At 58.0% G+C, this 15,178-nt stretch overlaps 1 protein-coding gene across 2 annotated transcripts; it reads right to left on the bottom strand.

The window, feature by feature from the left end:
* Positions 1–854: 854 nt before the first annotated feature.
* SLC13A5 (solute carrier family 13 member 5) lies at positions 855–13,896 on the bottom strand. 2 transcript variants are annotated; one of them, XM_072978403.2, is made up of 12 exons: positions 13,676–13,896; positions 9,290–9,418; positions 8,299–8,435; positions 7,855–8,036; positions 7,444–7,612; positions 6,988–7,110; positions 5,578–5,790; positions 5,184–5,305; positions 4,872–4,990; positions 2,924–3,085; positions 2,465–2,602; positions 855–2,277 (listed from the first exon to the last, which is right to left on the bottom strand). In XM_072978403.2, the coding sequence occupies exons 1-12, from the start codon at positions 13,787–13,789 to the stop codon at positions 2,149–2,151; spliced, it is 1,737 nt and encodes a 578-aa protein (XP_072834504.2). In that variant the 5' UTR covers positions 13,790–13,896; the 3' UTR covers positions 855–2,148. The 2 variants fall into 2 exon arrangements, with proteins under 2 accessions (XP_072834504.2, XP_020657308.3); XM_020801649.3 differs by lacking the exon at positions 13,676–13,896 and adding an exon at positions 9,562–9,772.
* Between the last annotated feature and the right edge of the window lie 1,282 nt (positions 13,897–15,178).

Here is a 15,178-nt window from a genome sequence, read left to right as displayed (position 1 = left end):
GTGATGGCAGCTTTCCGTCTGCCACCCCATGGTGCCCCTCCTTCTACCAGGGCTGCCCCTTGTCCCTCTCGCCCATCCTTACCAACTCAAGGACTCAGAAGTTGCTTCTAAAGACACCGAGTATCCGGCTGCTGGGTCTCTGTCTTTCGTCTCGGCCTTTTTCATGTGTCAAGCCGGCCCCAGGCTCCCTCTGATCAGAAGGAATTAAAAGGAGATTCCCAAAGCCTAAGTAACAGCCGGAGTTGTTTTTATTTTCAGACGGCTGCCTCCTTGGGGGGGGGCACCTGTCCTCTTTAGGGCTTTGAAACATGCCAGATGCATGGATGGAGAAGCAGCAACCACCCTCACTGCCACTGGCAAGCTTTTTTTTTAAATGGGGCAAGGTGCTTTCCCCCTGGGGGAGGCCCACAAAGCCAGCTTCTCTTTTCTCCCATTTTCAGACTCCAGAGCTGCTCCGAGCTTCTCCTTCAAGACTGCAGCCGGCGCCCTCGCCGCGTTTCCTCCTGCTGGCAGTTCGCCTCCCTTTCGGCCACCATTCGGCCAAGTGCTCCCTCACTGGGGTGGGAGGATGGCCATCTTTCGGGAGCCCCCCCCCCAACACAGAGGAGGAAAAACAGCAAAGAACCTTCTGGGGCCAAGTCCTTGTTGACCCTCACCTCTCGGTGCAAAGCCTCCGTGTCCTCAGGCCTCTTGCTTCCAGGTGTACACAGGTGTGTGTGTGTGTGTCTGTGTGTCTGTCTCTGTGTGTGTGTGTGTACATACAACCCTGCAGTTCCTCCAAAGATCACGGTCCACCAGAGGGAAAAAGCCCCATAATGACAACACCACCATCCTAGGAAGGTGACGCCATGACGGACAATAGGAATAGTATTTATTTATTGTTACCAAGCCGATCAGACACACAGCTTTATTCAGTCATTAACTTAAGAACGTCAAGCCCTGCCTGCAGGTTGGCCCGACGCAAAGGGTGTGGCCATCATGACCAGGGAAAGGGTTGCACAGGGGTAGAGGGCCAGATCCAGGCCATGACGGCCAGCCCTCTGCAGCCTTCCCGGCCCAGAGGAGCACTTTATGGGGAACTGGGCGTCCCCATACACATACACACACCCTACACACACACACACACCCATTAGGGGGGCTGGCTTTCCAGGGACATTTGCCTCTCTGCTGGGTTGAGGTCTCTTACTTTTATTTATTTAATTTCCCATATGGAGATCAGAGGAGAAACAGGCAGGGAGGATTCCAGCCCCGAAACCAACCCACTTTCCAGGCCCTGGGTGCAAAATCATGCCCGTTTTACGAAGTGCAAGAATGATCCCTTTTGAGCCTTTCTGGCAATTAAAGAGCCATGCCAACAAGGTCAGCCAGCCTGAGGATAAGCTCTGGTTGTTTTGTTATTTTATCCCCCCCTCCCTCCCTGGCCCCCCACCAGCACCCTCTCTTCACCTCTGCCACCACCGATGAGGGCTCCTGGCTCGCAGACGGAGGTGGGAAGGGTACTCCCGGCTCCCAACTTTCCTGGGGTAGCTGGGGAGCATCAGCTGTGAATCTTGTTTCCTTGGCTTTTCTGGTCTGGGCGGGCAAGCCCCCGGATGCCACCCTCGGCACTGACCCAGAGGGCTATAGGTTCACCTGGACAACACAGGTGATGTGGTCACTAGTCTTTCCAGGGGGTGCGCAGTGGGTGGGAAGAAGGCCAAGGAGGCCCCAGCGAGCACACCCCCTTTCAGTCTCCCTTGCCCCACGAGAGTCCTCTTTTCATTGGGTCCGTCCACTTTTTTCCTCCTGTATTGAATCCTAGCAGCTCATTCCGTGTCAAGTTCTTTGGTTTCTTGCTCTCTTTTTTGCTATAACCCGTATTCTCTTCTCCCCAGGCTGTGTGGAAACTCAGTTCGGGCTCCGGGGGCTGGTGGTGATTTCCCGAGGGGTGCTTCCTGGGAGCCCCCTTCCCCAAACCGCATGGATGGGTTTTTTTGGCACAGCAGCATCCCGCCCCCAGCTGGTCCGTCTCCTCTCGAAACGAGTGGGGGGAATCCCAAGGGGGTTCTCCTGGAGGCCTGAGGAAAACTGAGGGGGGAGGGAGGCAGGGGCCACGAGCAGGACGAAGCAGCCCACGTCTCTCCAGACTCGACGCTCTGGCCTCAGGCATCACTTCCCGAGGGTGGCGTTCGCCCAGGGGGGGAAGGTGTCCAAGTGGAACATGGGCCGGCCCCAGCTGTTGATGGCCAGGGTGATGCACAGCACGCCAATGAGGTTCATCACTACCCCTGTCCGTGCCTGGAGGAGAGAAAGACAAGACGCCGCATGGAATAAGATATTTCTGGGCTTGGGGAGGGTCCCTCTGAGAGCCATGCCTCGGGGAACCCCCCCTCGGCCCCGTCGGAGCAGCAACCGGGTTGCCTGGGGCCTCATCCCGTTTCCCCCACCCCCACCCCGCCCCGTGCAATGGTTCCCAAAGGCTTACCATGTCCGAAACGTGGAGGTGGCCGTAGGAGAAGACAATGGCGTTGGGAGGCGTCGCCACGGGGAGCATGAAGGCAAAGGAGGCGCTGAGGGTGCAGGGGATCATGATATAGAGCGGGTTGACCTCGATGGACTGCGACTGGCCGGAGGGGAGGAGAGAAAGGGAGAGGGAACCCCTTGAGATGCCTGCGAGGACCCACCAGTAGGAGGCGCTCTTCAGGACGCAACTGCCCCCCACCCTCCACTTCCTCCTGGGCTCCCAAAGTAGTTAGTTACAACTTAAAAGTAACCCAAACCAGGCACGGTGACACCACGGAAGGACCCAAGATTTCCCGCATTTGATTGCGGTGTAACGGAGTTATTCCAAAGAGGAGCTCCTTAAAAGGAACTGCGCTTGGAAGCTTGGGTTGGCCTGAGTTTTACAGGAGTGGAGGAGCGAAGGGTCGGATCCCAGCTTTACCAGTGACGCAAAGACGGGCAGGAAGAGGGTGGCGGTGGCCACGTTGCTGGTGCACTCGGTGAAGACGGCGATGACGAGGGAGAGGATGATGCCGATGGCCCAGGGGGGTACGTGGTGCAGGGGCGTCATCTGGTCCCCCAGCCACTTGGAGAGCCCTGAGGCCTGGAAAAGGGGGAAGGAGGGGGGGTTTGAGAAGGATCCCCGGAGATCATCCTTCCCTCCGTCTTAACTATTGGCTCCGGTTCTGAGTGTGTGTTTTCTCCGCCACCCCACTTCCCTTTGGGCCAATGAGGAGGAGATGCTACAATTAGCCTTTTCTGCACATCACAGGAAGGGCTCAATCAATCAATCAATCAATCAATCAATCAATCAATCAATCAATCAATCAATCAATCTTTATTTTGTGGTCTCCGACCCATTAAAGCACAGGAAGGGCTTTTTTTCTACTGGGAGGGAAAGACAGGTTAAAAAGGGGGGGGGGGCCTCAAGTGGAAGAGGAGCCCTGACCTTTGACCTTCACCAAAGAGCCTAAAACCTCCCAAATCACCCTGCCCATTGGAGGGGGATCCTCGGAGGTGTCAGCCCCAAGCCCCTTGGAGACAAGCCAGAGAAATGTTCCACACACACACACACACACACCCGCCTGACAGGCCACCGATGCCCCCCCCCATCCGGCAGGAGCCCCGTCCCGCCCTCACCCAGAACAGCCCGCCAGCCTGCATCCTTTGTGGTGCTGGTAATTTGGTAATTTCAGAAGGAACCTCCAGGAAGGGTGTGTGTGTGTGTGTGTGTGTCTCTTCCGGGTCCCTGCCCTCTGCGGGGACTCTGCGGGCTCACTCAGCGGGGAAGGCAGATGGAGCTGAGTCCTTTTGCAGCTTGCGGGGAGTGCCTCGATGCTAGACAGCCCACCAGCCCGCCAGCCTCCTTCCTTCCCTCCCGGCTAGAGGGCTGGCCAGGCCACACAAGCCCTCTTTGTCGGAGCCCCGATTCCCTCGCTGGGGCCTTCGGAGAGGGATCACAAGGGGACGCTTGTTCCACGGCAGAGCTGCGGAGCGACAGACGTCCCCGACAGGCCCGGTGCTGGTCCTTCTGCATTCAGGCTGCCCTCCAGAAACCTTGCCAGGCCCTCCAGCCTTGAAGTGAGCCGCCCCCCCTCTTCCCCACCCCCTGGCAGGCAGCAACAAAAAGTCCCTTTCCTCTCCAAAGGGAATAATTCAGGTCAGGGTCCCCTCGCCCGGGTGCAAAGAGGATGCACACGGCAGCCCTTGCCCGCCCCTGCAGGGGAAAGTGCATCTCTTGGGTGCTCAGCCCCAGAACTGCACACCTTTGGCCCCCATAGGGTGAGTCTCCCCCTGCAGCCAGGGTGGGAATGGCTGAGGCTGTCTTTTTCTCCCCCACCCCCCAAACGCTGGGCGGAGGGCACCCCCCCTGCTAGCGCCGTGTCCGGTTCTTGCCGGGCACAGCCCGGGTGGCTGTTGTCCAGTTTTCTTCAGAGCCAAAGCCTGTGGCCACCCCACTGAGCAGCTGCCAGCAGCAGTTCTGCTGTGCCTTTGGAGGTGGGGGGGGAAGGTTTCCTGGCCGACTGGATGAGGCCCAGCTCCGCCGTGACCTCAGGAAACCTTCGCTTGGTTCAGGAACCAAATCAGGCCAATCCTGAGGCCAGAACGAGCCAGAGATGGCCAACAGCCTTCGGTTGATGTCAGGGTGGCTGGGCTGAGATGCTGATGAGGTGCCTCTCTCCATGGCAGGTGGGGGGGGGGACACAGAAGATCTTCCGGCCACCCTTCCTGGGGTCCTCTCTGCCCTCTTCTTGCTCAGCAGTTCTGCCAACGGCCACCCAAGGGGCGAGGTTGCGCCACTGCAAAGGGTCCAGGGAGCAGCAAAGGCCAGCCAGCTTCCGTCCCCCCCACCCCCAGTAGGCAGCTTGGCAAAGGGGGAAAGGACGCACCTCGCTCCCGTAGGCCAAGGCAAAGCCGCCCCCCAGCAGCAGCACGATGCTCCAAGGCAGCTTCCTCTGGACCACTTTCCAGTCCAGCAGTGGGGCTGGGAAGAAGGGCTCCTTCAGCGCTGTGGGAGGGGAGAGAGAGAGAGGGGTGTGTGTGTCAGCGGACAAGAGACAGGGAGTCCGCCCAAGAAGGAGGGGGCGGTGAGACCAGAGGCCCCCGGTGTCGGGCATGGGGGTCTAATAGAGCCACCACAGGCCTCGCGTTCTGCTCCGCGAAACAACCACATGCCCCTACCACCACCACCTTGCCTTTACCTTCCTCCGCCTCTTCGGGATCCATGCCGCTCTGGCTGCAGAAGCCACACCGGGGCCGGGTGGCCGGGACGACGAAGAGCAGGAGGGCAACGAAGATGGCGACCGTGGCATCGGTCACGTACCTGGAGGGCCATATTTCGGAACGTGACCACGGAGGACGAGAGAGAGAGAGAGAGAGAGGGCGGCCGCCTCCCCAGCCTGGGAAGCGGGAGGGCTGGAAGTGGGGGAGGGGGAGGACCCCCTCCTCCCACCACCATGGGCCCCAAGACGGACCAGCTATGGGGCAGGTGATGCCCCAACATGGCTTGCAAGAGGACATCTTGGGTTTGATCCTCAGCATCATCTAAGCAAGGTGTGTGTGTGGGGGGGGGCGCCATCTGAGAAACACACTCACTCTTTGTCGTGGTTGAAGAGGATAGTGGCCCATCCGGGGATGAAGCCGGGGTCTCGGGTGAACCAGAGCAGGATTAACAAGGTGAAAACCATCAGCACGCTGAACTCGGCGAAGGAGACCGGACCCAGCTTTCTGTGCTCCTCCTTCAGCACGTTGAGGGCGGCTTTCTCCTTCTCCGTCCTTTGGGTCCCACAGCCCCACGTCTGCCGGAAGCTGAGGGTGAGGACGGAGAAAAGTTGGGCTTTGCAGCTGGCTGGGGGCTGCACACACCAAGATAACTCTCACATACACAAACACACACACTCCCAGTCAGATGGCCATTTGGCCGCGGGCAATAAAGCAGGAGGAACCGAGCAGCAGCAACGGGAGGTCTTAGCAGAGGAGCTAGAAGGGGGAAGCCTGAGTGAGGAAGAGAGGGTTTGGGGTGGAGGGTGGGCAAGAGGCTGAAGCAGAGAAACCAGAGCAAAGCAGGAAAGGAGAAGAGTAGGGTCAGGCGGGGAACGAGGGGCAGTGGCAAGGGAATGCATTCGGAAAAGCAGGGGTTCATCGTATCAGTCCCCTGCAGCCATCACCCCCCGGTTTCCCAAAAGGCAGGCCACTCAATTCTTTTGTATCAGCAAATAGGAGGCGGGTCTTTTGTGAAGCTAATGGCTCCTGATTGCTTGCTCAAGACCTAGCGACACACAAATCCTTTGCACTGTGACGGAGGTCAATTTCAACACTCTCTGGATCCCGGGAAAACCCTTGTCCTTCCCGGAGGCCGCAAGGATTTCTCGGCTGAGCTCAGAGGGAAGAAGGGAGAATTGCTGAGCAGGGCCATAGACTCGTAGAGGATGGGACCTTTGGAGAGGTGGCTTGAGGGCCCCGATCCGCTTCCAGCGGTTCAGGAAGCCGTGGGGCTTCAGTCCTGGTTCTACAATGACATGGAAAGCCTAACACCACCCTCCGAGGCCCCATAGACGTCCCAGGGGTATGAAAGCGGCCCGCTTCCCTCATTTCCAGCAGGCTGGGAAAGATTTTGTTTTTCTCCACCCATGGCCAGGAAAGGGCATTCCGTGGGGAATTCCCTCCAGAGACCGGGCGTCCCGCCCCTCCTGACTCATAGGTGGACTTTCTCCCTGAAACATTTCAGGACGTCCAGGAACTTTCTGACCTCGTGGCCTGCTGGGCAGAAGCCCCAATCCGACTTTCCTCTCTGCCAGGACATTTACGGGGTGGGGAGGGCGGGGGATCAGCGACCGCGGGAAGGACCCGGGGTATGTTTGGGTACAGGAGGAGCTGCCCTGGCCCAAGCCAAGAGGCCAAAGGGCTCCTTCCTCCCCGAGCCGTATCTCTCTCCCCCCCCCCGCCTTCACACACAGACACGGGCACACACGCACACAGGCATGCACACACACACCGAGTTCTTACTTGAAGCCCATGAAGGAAAACTGGAGCCAGAACCAAGCCAGCGCCAGCATCAGGAGCATGTTGGGGAAGGCAAAGCCGAACCACGAGGCGAAATTCAGGATGTCGCCGTTCTCTGGGAACAACCTGTAAAGAGGAGGAAGGAAGGCCATTGACCCAGCATCCCACAGTCTTCTGAGGAGGGGCGAGGTTGGGGAGGGGGAGGGCCAGCTCAGGTGTGTGTATGTGATAGGGGTGCCCAGGCCCCAAACAATTTGGAGGTGCCTATAAGGAAACCCCCCTTGCTTTTCCTGGATGGGAAGGCCCTCCAGAGAGAGAGAGGTTGCAGGAGGCACTCATCAAAGGAAGGCATGGACTGAGGATGGCCAGTGGAGAGGGGGGGGCCTCCATGGGGGCTGGGGGTGGGGTGGGGGGAACAGGAGGGATCCCGGTCCGAAAAATGGAAGCAGAGGCACCTACTGGTTTATCTGGCCTTTCAGAACGAGGTTCGGCCCCGTCCCGGTCAGGGTGGCTGTTCCGCCGATGCTGGCGGCGTAACACACGCAGAGGGTCATCCCCTTGTTGATGCGCCTCCTGGCCACTTCCCGGTCTGGCTCTTTGATCGCCTCCTCGGGGAGGTAGCCGTTGCCTGCAAAGAGGAGCGAAATCAGCCCCGCTTGGCCTCCGGCAGGAGGGGTGGGTGGCTGGGGGTTCAGCCGGAGAAGGAGAAGGGAGCGCAGGTGCAACAGGAGGGACCCAACGGGCTCAGGGTCCGGCCTCTGGCCCGCCTGCCGGGGACCCCGGGCTCCTCCAGGATCAGACACTCTAAGGTAGCCTGCCTCTGAGAGGGGAGGCTCAAGCAGACCTGCTCCAGGCCCGAGAGGCTCTTACCTGCCTTTCCTTCCATCTCAATCCCAACACTGCCATGGATGTGACTGACGGGCAGGTCCTGCTCCGAGCTGTTCATCTGGTCGAGGACGGCCTGGACGATGGGGACCATCATGGCGGTGGTGGCTGTATTGCTGATCCACATGGACAGGAACGCCGTGACCCCCATGAAGCCCAGCATCAGGCTGTAACGAGAGCACAGGCAGGCTTGGAGGAAGGAGCTGCCAGCTTGGAGGGAGCTCGCCTGTGGCGAGCGGAGTTTGGCACCAAGCAACCCAGCGGGGGACTGTTGAGGGTCCTCCCACCCGGTCCATGCCGATCTCAGAAGGGGTGGGTCTCAGTCGTTGTTGGACACAGACCTGACCTCCCTACCCCTAATGCATTTGAGGTACAGCCCTAGACCACCCTTGTCTCTTTTTGATTTGAAGCAGGGGTGTGTTTACTTACAGTGCAGGCTTCACGCCGACGATCAGCAGCACCCTCAGGGCAATCCGCTTATGCAGGTTCCAGTGCTCGACAGCCACAGCCATGATCAGCCCCCCGACAAACAGCATGTTGGTGTCCTTCAGGTACTGCATACACACCTGCCAAGAGGAACAGAGGGGGGGGACTCTCACTCAGCACCCACCCAAGAGATGCTTCTGCTGTGCGTCATGGAAAGTGGCATTAGGGTTCAATAGGGGCCCTTCCAGATTTGCTCTGTCCTGGCCCTGGCCCTCCCGTGATGTTGGGGTGGGGGAGATGTTGGCATTTGACACTCATCTAGAATGCCTCTACATCTCATCCAGGGACAGCATTTGAGCAGAAGCTAGATGGCCGTCTTTCAGGGGGGCTGCAAGCCTGCCTTGTGGGGGGGGGTTTGAGATAGATGACCTTTGGGATCCCTTCCAGCTTGGCAATGGTACAATTCTGCTCTAACTACAAGAGGGTAGCCCTAATCACATTTGAGTGCACTTACAAGGAAGACCTTATCAGAATTCAACAGAATTGAGGCTGAGCTTTAGCCCAGTCTGATTGAACACTGCCTGGCTTCATCCACCCATCCACCCCTTGGTAGCATCTGGCTTCTGTTTGGACTGCCTCCTAATGCTTCTTCCTTAACTTATTTCGTTTCTGAATGCTGCCGTTGTTCTGTGCCATCCGGTGGAAATTGACTTATATTGACCCCAGCAGGGCTTTAAAGGGAACTGAGATATTTAAGGAGTGGTTTTACCAGTCCCACTCCACCTCCAGTGAGTCTTCACACTGAGTGGGGATTTGAACCCAGGCCTCCTGAGTCCTAGTCCATTACACTATCCACTAAAACCCCGCTGGGGGTCTTCTGGGTGTTCTTCTCCCCTAAATGCTTTGTCTTAACCCTGGGTTTTCCTCCGCTGCCCTGCATAGACTCCCATGAGGACGAAACACGCTCGGCTCTCTCCCTGCACCCGTGTCATACCTTTTTGGACTCCAAGATGCCAAACATGGGGAACAAGATCACAGGCAGGAGAGCGGTGATGGCCAAAGGGATCACCTCCGTGCACCAGTAGATCGCCATCAGGAGGATCACGTAGCCGCAACGGGCTTCCTGTGGGCAGGAAAAGAGGAGGCGCTCTTAGGACCAGCCCAGTTCCAGGTATGGAGAACAGGGTGCCTGCTCCTTCTCATCGCTCCAGGAGTAACTGGGAGGCGGTGGCCCATTTCCCGGGCATCTTGCCACCCCAGATCTACCTTCAGAATCTCCAAACAGCTGCAAGAAACCTGTCCTATCAGTTACCGGCCACTTCCTCCTCCTCTCCTCGGAAAAAACACACATTTTGTTTGCATGCCTGGGGATTGAGATTCTTTTCCCGGTGCCGCTCCCCATAAAGCCTCGATTTATTCCCCACCTAGTTGAATGTGGTTGAGTTGAAGCTGCTCTCAAGTCCCCCCCACCCCACCCCCCCCCACCCCCCGTGATTCAAGGTGGGGATGAAACAAGCTTAAGGTTTCGAAAGAGGAAGCTTGCCACGGACCAGCAACACCTGTTTCGGTAGCCAGGGTGGATTTTAACAGATCCCATTAATACAACACCTGAGAGGCAGAGAGGCCAAGTGGCTAGAAGGTAAATCACCTCCTTCTGACAGTCATCAGGATGAGTCCCTGCCAAGCCACCGTTAAAGGAACCACAACCTATCAGACTGTTTTAAACCTGCCGGTTGAAACCCAAGTGGTTTAGAATTACTCATACGGATGACGTTGTTTTGGGAAGTCCACTTATGATTCAGGCTGAGACATGCCCTCCTCCATTTGGGTGCCAGCAGCTTCTGCCCCCCCTGAACCGCGGTGGGGGCCCAGCCAGCTGTTTCTCAGCCCTCGCTAATCTGGGTTAGCAAACAGATTCACCAGCAGGTCCGGTTTCCCCAGGACAAACCAGGCGCTTTGCCTCTTTTGAACTGTTTGGCCCGCTGGAAAGGACATCGATTTACCGCCCGATGACGAACATTTAAAGTTCGACAACAATAACAAAAAAGGAAAAAGCGGTGTGTTCCTTGTACACAGTTTAAGAGTCTTTGATGTTTTAGCCACTTACAGGCTTGATCACAGCGAAAACACATGGCTCCCTGGGGAAAACACACAGGGAGGGCCTCCTTCGCATCTAGCAAAGTCTTTCTTCATTCAACCAGGCACCTTCCAGCTTTGAAGAATAACCATTCCCATTATCCCCAGCCAACTATGCTTTGCTATCTTGGTCCTGGAGTTACAAAGCTTGCTGGCCTGAAGCCGTGGGGTGGGTGGGGAGGGAGTGCTCAATGGGTTCTTCCTGTGGGGCCCTAGATCAGCGGTCCCCAACCTTGGGCCTCCAGATGTTCTTCGACTACAACTCCCAGAAGCCTTCACCACCACCTCTGCTGGCCAGGATTTCTGGGAGTTGAAGTCCAAGAACATCTGGAGGCCCAAGATTGGGGACCACTGCCCTAGATGAAGAGCAGTGATTCCCAATCTTGGGTCCCCAGATGTTCTTGGAGGACAACTTCCAGAAATCTTGGCCAGCACAGCTGGTAGTGAGAGCTTTCGTTTGAGAACATCTGGGGGACCCAAGTTTGGGAACCACTGATCAAGAGACACAGTGGGTCTTTCAGGTTTCGTTATAACCAGGATCTTATGATCGCAGGCCGAGGTCAAGAAAAAATGGTCATGAAAAGGCTCCTCAGAGCCTTCTCCGACCAGCAGCTTACCGCCCGACAAAATAACTGTTATATTTTTCCTTTGCGAATCCTGGAAATAGAAACTGTCAATTTGCCCAAACTATGTGGTACCCATGCAGGTTGGGGGCAGAAAAAAAAAGTCAACCCAATGAATTAATCATCCCCAGATCTCACAGGGGGTTGGGAACAATGTTAGTAGCCTGGCTGAAAATAAGGTCCTTTAATTTGAAGTCTTGCCACCTTTTATTATTGTTATTATTGTTTAGCGGCTTTTTAAATATGATGGTTGTTCATGTTATTTACTCCCGCGGTGTTCTGTTCTTTGTGAAGCTTCGCTCTGCGTATTGTACATCACCCTGCGTGCCTTATACGGAAGAGACCCGTCTATATAAAACAAATAAATATTTTACATGCCCCTTACAGTAATTGGAATGTCAAAATAAATTGCATCTTTTCAGCAACACAAGGAAATGCTTTCTTAAAGGAATGGAGCAAACAATTGATCCAAAGGTCAAGGAATTGGAGAGGTTTAGAGATTAACTGCCGTGGAAGGTGAGAAATTGAAGGAATTAGTAAAGGAGAAAGTGCCGGGGGGGTCCAAGTGAATTAGTGGCTGCTAAGACAGCACATCCATCACCCCTTGGAATCCTGGCTCAGAGGACGGAGGCTATTTTGCTGGGGTGTCTCCCCCCCCGGGGAACCATTGATGTCCATTCAGTTGGAAAATGCCACCCAGGACTGGACAGATACAGTGGCAAGAATGCAGTGGGCGAGGGGGGGTCTGAATAGCCTTTGCTCCGGGGGTCTGGCTAGGAGGGCAACTGTGCTCCTGTAGGAAAGCCAGTCCGCCCTCAGGATGTGGATCTGTGCTGAATGTGGCCCAGATCCACCTCCCTCACCCCTCACGTGCCTTGGCTGACCTGGGAGTCTTCCCTTCTTGGCTGATTGGCCAATGTCAGCGGAGGCCGGACCTGAATTCCAGCCGGTGATGCAACATCGCCGGTCCGGCACTCAATGTTCCTGTTTTCAAAATAATTGGTCTCCTTGTGTCCCAAGTCTTTCTCCCCCTTCCCTCCCTCTCCCCCCCACAAGAGGTAAGGCAGGGCCCTCTGAGCCTCAGCATCAGGACCTGTGTTCAAGGTAGGCCAGTACTCCGATCAGAGCAACCAAGGAGAAAGGACCACAGTGCATATGCAGAGCGCTTGTTTCTCCCTGTTACCTATGTCTCTTCCAGCGACAGCTCTTGAACACGGAAGCTCCACTAAGAGAACCTAGGACCTTTTTTTTTTGTTGAACTCCTCCCTTTGTTTTATAAATCCATCTCAGGGGACGGCTGTTGGAACATCCTGTGGCAAGGAGTTTCACAAACCAATCTTATGTGGTGTGGAAAAGGAAGTCCAGCCAGGGACTCCCTTGAAGAGAGGAACTTTCCTGATCATTTGGGTGTCTTTATTTATTTATTTATTTATTTTATTTATTTACGCCTTCCTGGGCTTCCTTCCTGAAATATGGTGGCCAGAATCAGCCCTGGCAATTGCTGGGGGGGGGGGAGGAAGGTTTGTTAGGGGCTGACCTCCAGCTTCATCTGCCTTCTGGGGTGTCCCAGCCTGAGGTTGGCGGGCTGCCTAACCTTGGTGAAGGGAAATCCCAGAAAGAGTCTCCGGAGGAAAAGGAAGCCAAAAGTGCCCTAGGGGGTCAGATTCAACCTTTGGGATACGATGCTGATTGCTGAGAGAGCAGGAGAGACCAAAATTGGGGGGGGGGGGGGGTTAAGAAACTTCAAGATCTCCCAGGCCCACCCCCTGGGCTCGGTAGAGACCACTAAGCAGCTCTGGGTGTCCAGGGGTCAGACCCTGAGGCATAGGTTCCTCTCCAGTTGTCTATTCCCTGCACCAGGGACTCACAGATTGACTGCCCCTGATAGGGGGGTCTCTACTGTTGGCAGAACAGTTTACTCTAGCATGACAAACTGGCTCCACGGACCCGGGAGATCCTGGCAGAGTGGCTCTCTGTTGTGCAGCTCAACTGAGGGGGATTCTGGCCTGGCTCCGGAATCAGTTTCTTAAAGAGCAGCCAGGGGTGAAAACTCGGTGGGAAAAGTTAACCGGCTCAAAGTATAGTGTAACTGCCGGTGGGAGAGGCAGCCTGGAAGTCCGGCACCAGCCACGGAGGGCCCACGGATTTCAACTGGTCGGCGGTGTGCCTCTCTTCCCCCCCCCCTCCAGGACCCCGAAGGGACCTCAATGCCTTCAAGCAGGGCCGGAGAAGAGCGATCTCCCGCTCCGCCGCCCCTCACCAGCATCCTTTGGGGGCAAAGAAAGACCGACCGAGCGCCGGGTCCGCCCCGGGTCCCTCGAAGGCGGCAGCGCCGGCCCTCCAGGGGACACCCCCCAGCGAAGCGCCGGCGCCCGCTTTTCTCGCGAAGGAAGCCGCTTCCCCGGCTCTCGGAGACCAGGAGCCCCCCCCCCCCCCAAGGTTTGACGCCCCGGGCTCCGATCCGCCGAGGACGGAAGGAGAAGCGCGGCTGCGGTCTCTCCCACCCGCCCCCCCCGGGAAGGCAGCAGAGCTGGCCCCGCCGTCTCCCCTCTGGGGGTCGGGACGATCACCCCCCTGGGTCCCGGGCCCCGGCGCGAGTGGAGGCGGGGAGAGGCTCCTACCTGGGTGGGCACCAGGAGAGGCAGCGGGAGCAAGGCGAGCGGCGCGCCGGCCAGCGTGGCGAAGCTCTTGTAGCGGAGCAGAGGGCTCAGGCAGGCCGGCCGCGAGGGAGCCATCGCGCAGCGCGACCGCGACCGCGACCGGGAGCAGCAACAGCAACAGCAGCAGCTGCAGCAGCAGCAGCAGCAGCGGCGGCGTTGGACGGGGCGGGCGGCGGGCCGCCTGGAGAAGCCTTTTAAGCCGCAGCAACGCCCCCCCCCCGGTGCGCTTGCCCCCCTCCCCGCCCTCTTCGGCCCCTCCCTCCCCCGCCCGGCTTCCCCCGCCTCTCCCCGCTCAGGCAGGCGGACAGGGAGGCAGACGGGCTGCGCTGCTCCTCTGTGGTGCCTCTGAGCACGTGCAGAGCGCCTCGGCGTCAGCGCGATCCGTCGGTCCCAGCGTCTGCTTAGGGTTAGAGCTGAGACACCCCCCTGGTGGGGCTGGGCCTGTTTTTTTTTTCCGCCCCTCCTCCCGCCCGGGCAAGGAGGAGAGAGTTCCCCCCTCTCCGAATCTTGTGCCAGGGGATTTAGGAAGAACCCCCCACTCCACCCTGAGCCTCCCCTTGTAAGAAAGCCCCCTTCTCCTTGCCGAGAACAGGGTGGTCCTTGTCCGGCACTCCAAAAACGGTCAGAGGTTGTTTGGGGATCAACTGGGGGGGGGGGCGGCCGGTGGCGCCTGGGAAGGGGCGGGTCATTCAGACCCCGGCTGGGTGGGTGATGGAGGTGGGGGGGGGGAAGACCCATAGGGACAAGGGTGGGAGGATATTTTAACTGGGGCGGGGGAAAGGGTCACAGAACGAAGAGAGGCGGCTCTCCAAGGCTGCGCTCCGGACATCTCGCGCAAAGCCGGCGCCGTCGGTGAAGGCTGCGGCCAAAGCGCACTTGAGCCGGTCTTTCGGATGCCCGGAAGCGGTGTTCCTGCCGGCTCTGCCTGCTTGGAAGGGCCACGGGGCCAGCTGGCTGATCAGATCGCCTTCCTTCCCCGTTCCCTCCCGCCCCAGAGCAGTCAGGAGTTCCCCTGCATTTTTTGGGTGGGGGCGAATGTGGGGCTGCCTGGGGCGCGTGTACCCCCCACCCCGCACCCCCAGTTGCCTGGGCTCTACCTGCTGACCTGCGCCTTGGAGAAAGCGGAGGGGGCTCACCAAGGGTAACCCACCCCCCGGGGTCCAGTGATTCCCCCTCCCCCCGTGGTAAAGGCGGTAAACTCCCCACCCCTTCGTGCTCCGGGAAAAACGAACCCCGCCTGTCAGGGACGAGTCTCGCCGTAGCTTAGCGAGGTAAAGCCCCCCCACACACACACACACCGGCCCCGTGCGCCTCCGGAGGGTGTCACCGGGAGCCCCGGGGCTACAAAAGCCAAGGCCGCTCCGCACATCCTCTCCCGGAGTCGGTGCGGGTTGCAGGCACCCCCTCTCCGAAGACAACCGCCTCATCCTTGGGCTCGGGGGTGGGGGTCAGACACGGGGGGGT

This window comes from Pogona vitticeps, chromosome 7 (genome assembly GCF_051106095.1).
Source record: "Pogona vitticeps strain Pit_001003342236 chromosome 7, PviZW2.1, whole genome shotgun sequence".
NCBI classification, from domain to species: Eukaryota; Metazoa; Chordata; class Lepidosauria; order Squamata; family Agamidae; genus Pogona; species Pogona vitticeps.
This window is presented reverse-complemented; position numbering and strand designations above follow the sequence as displayed.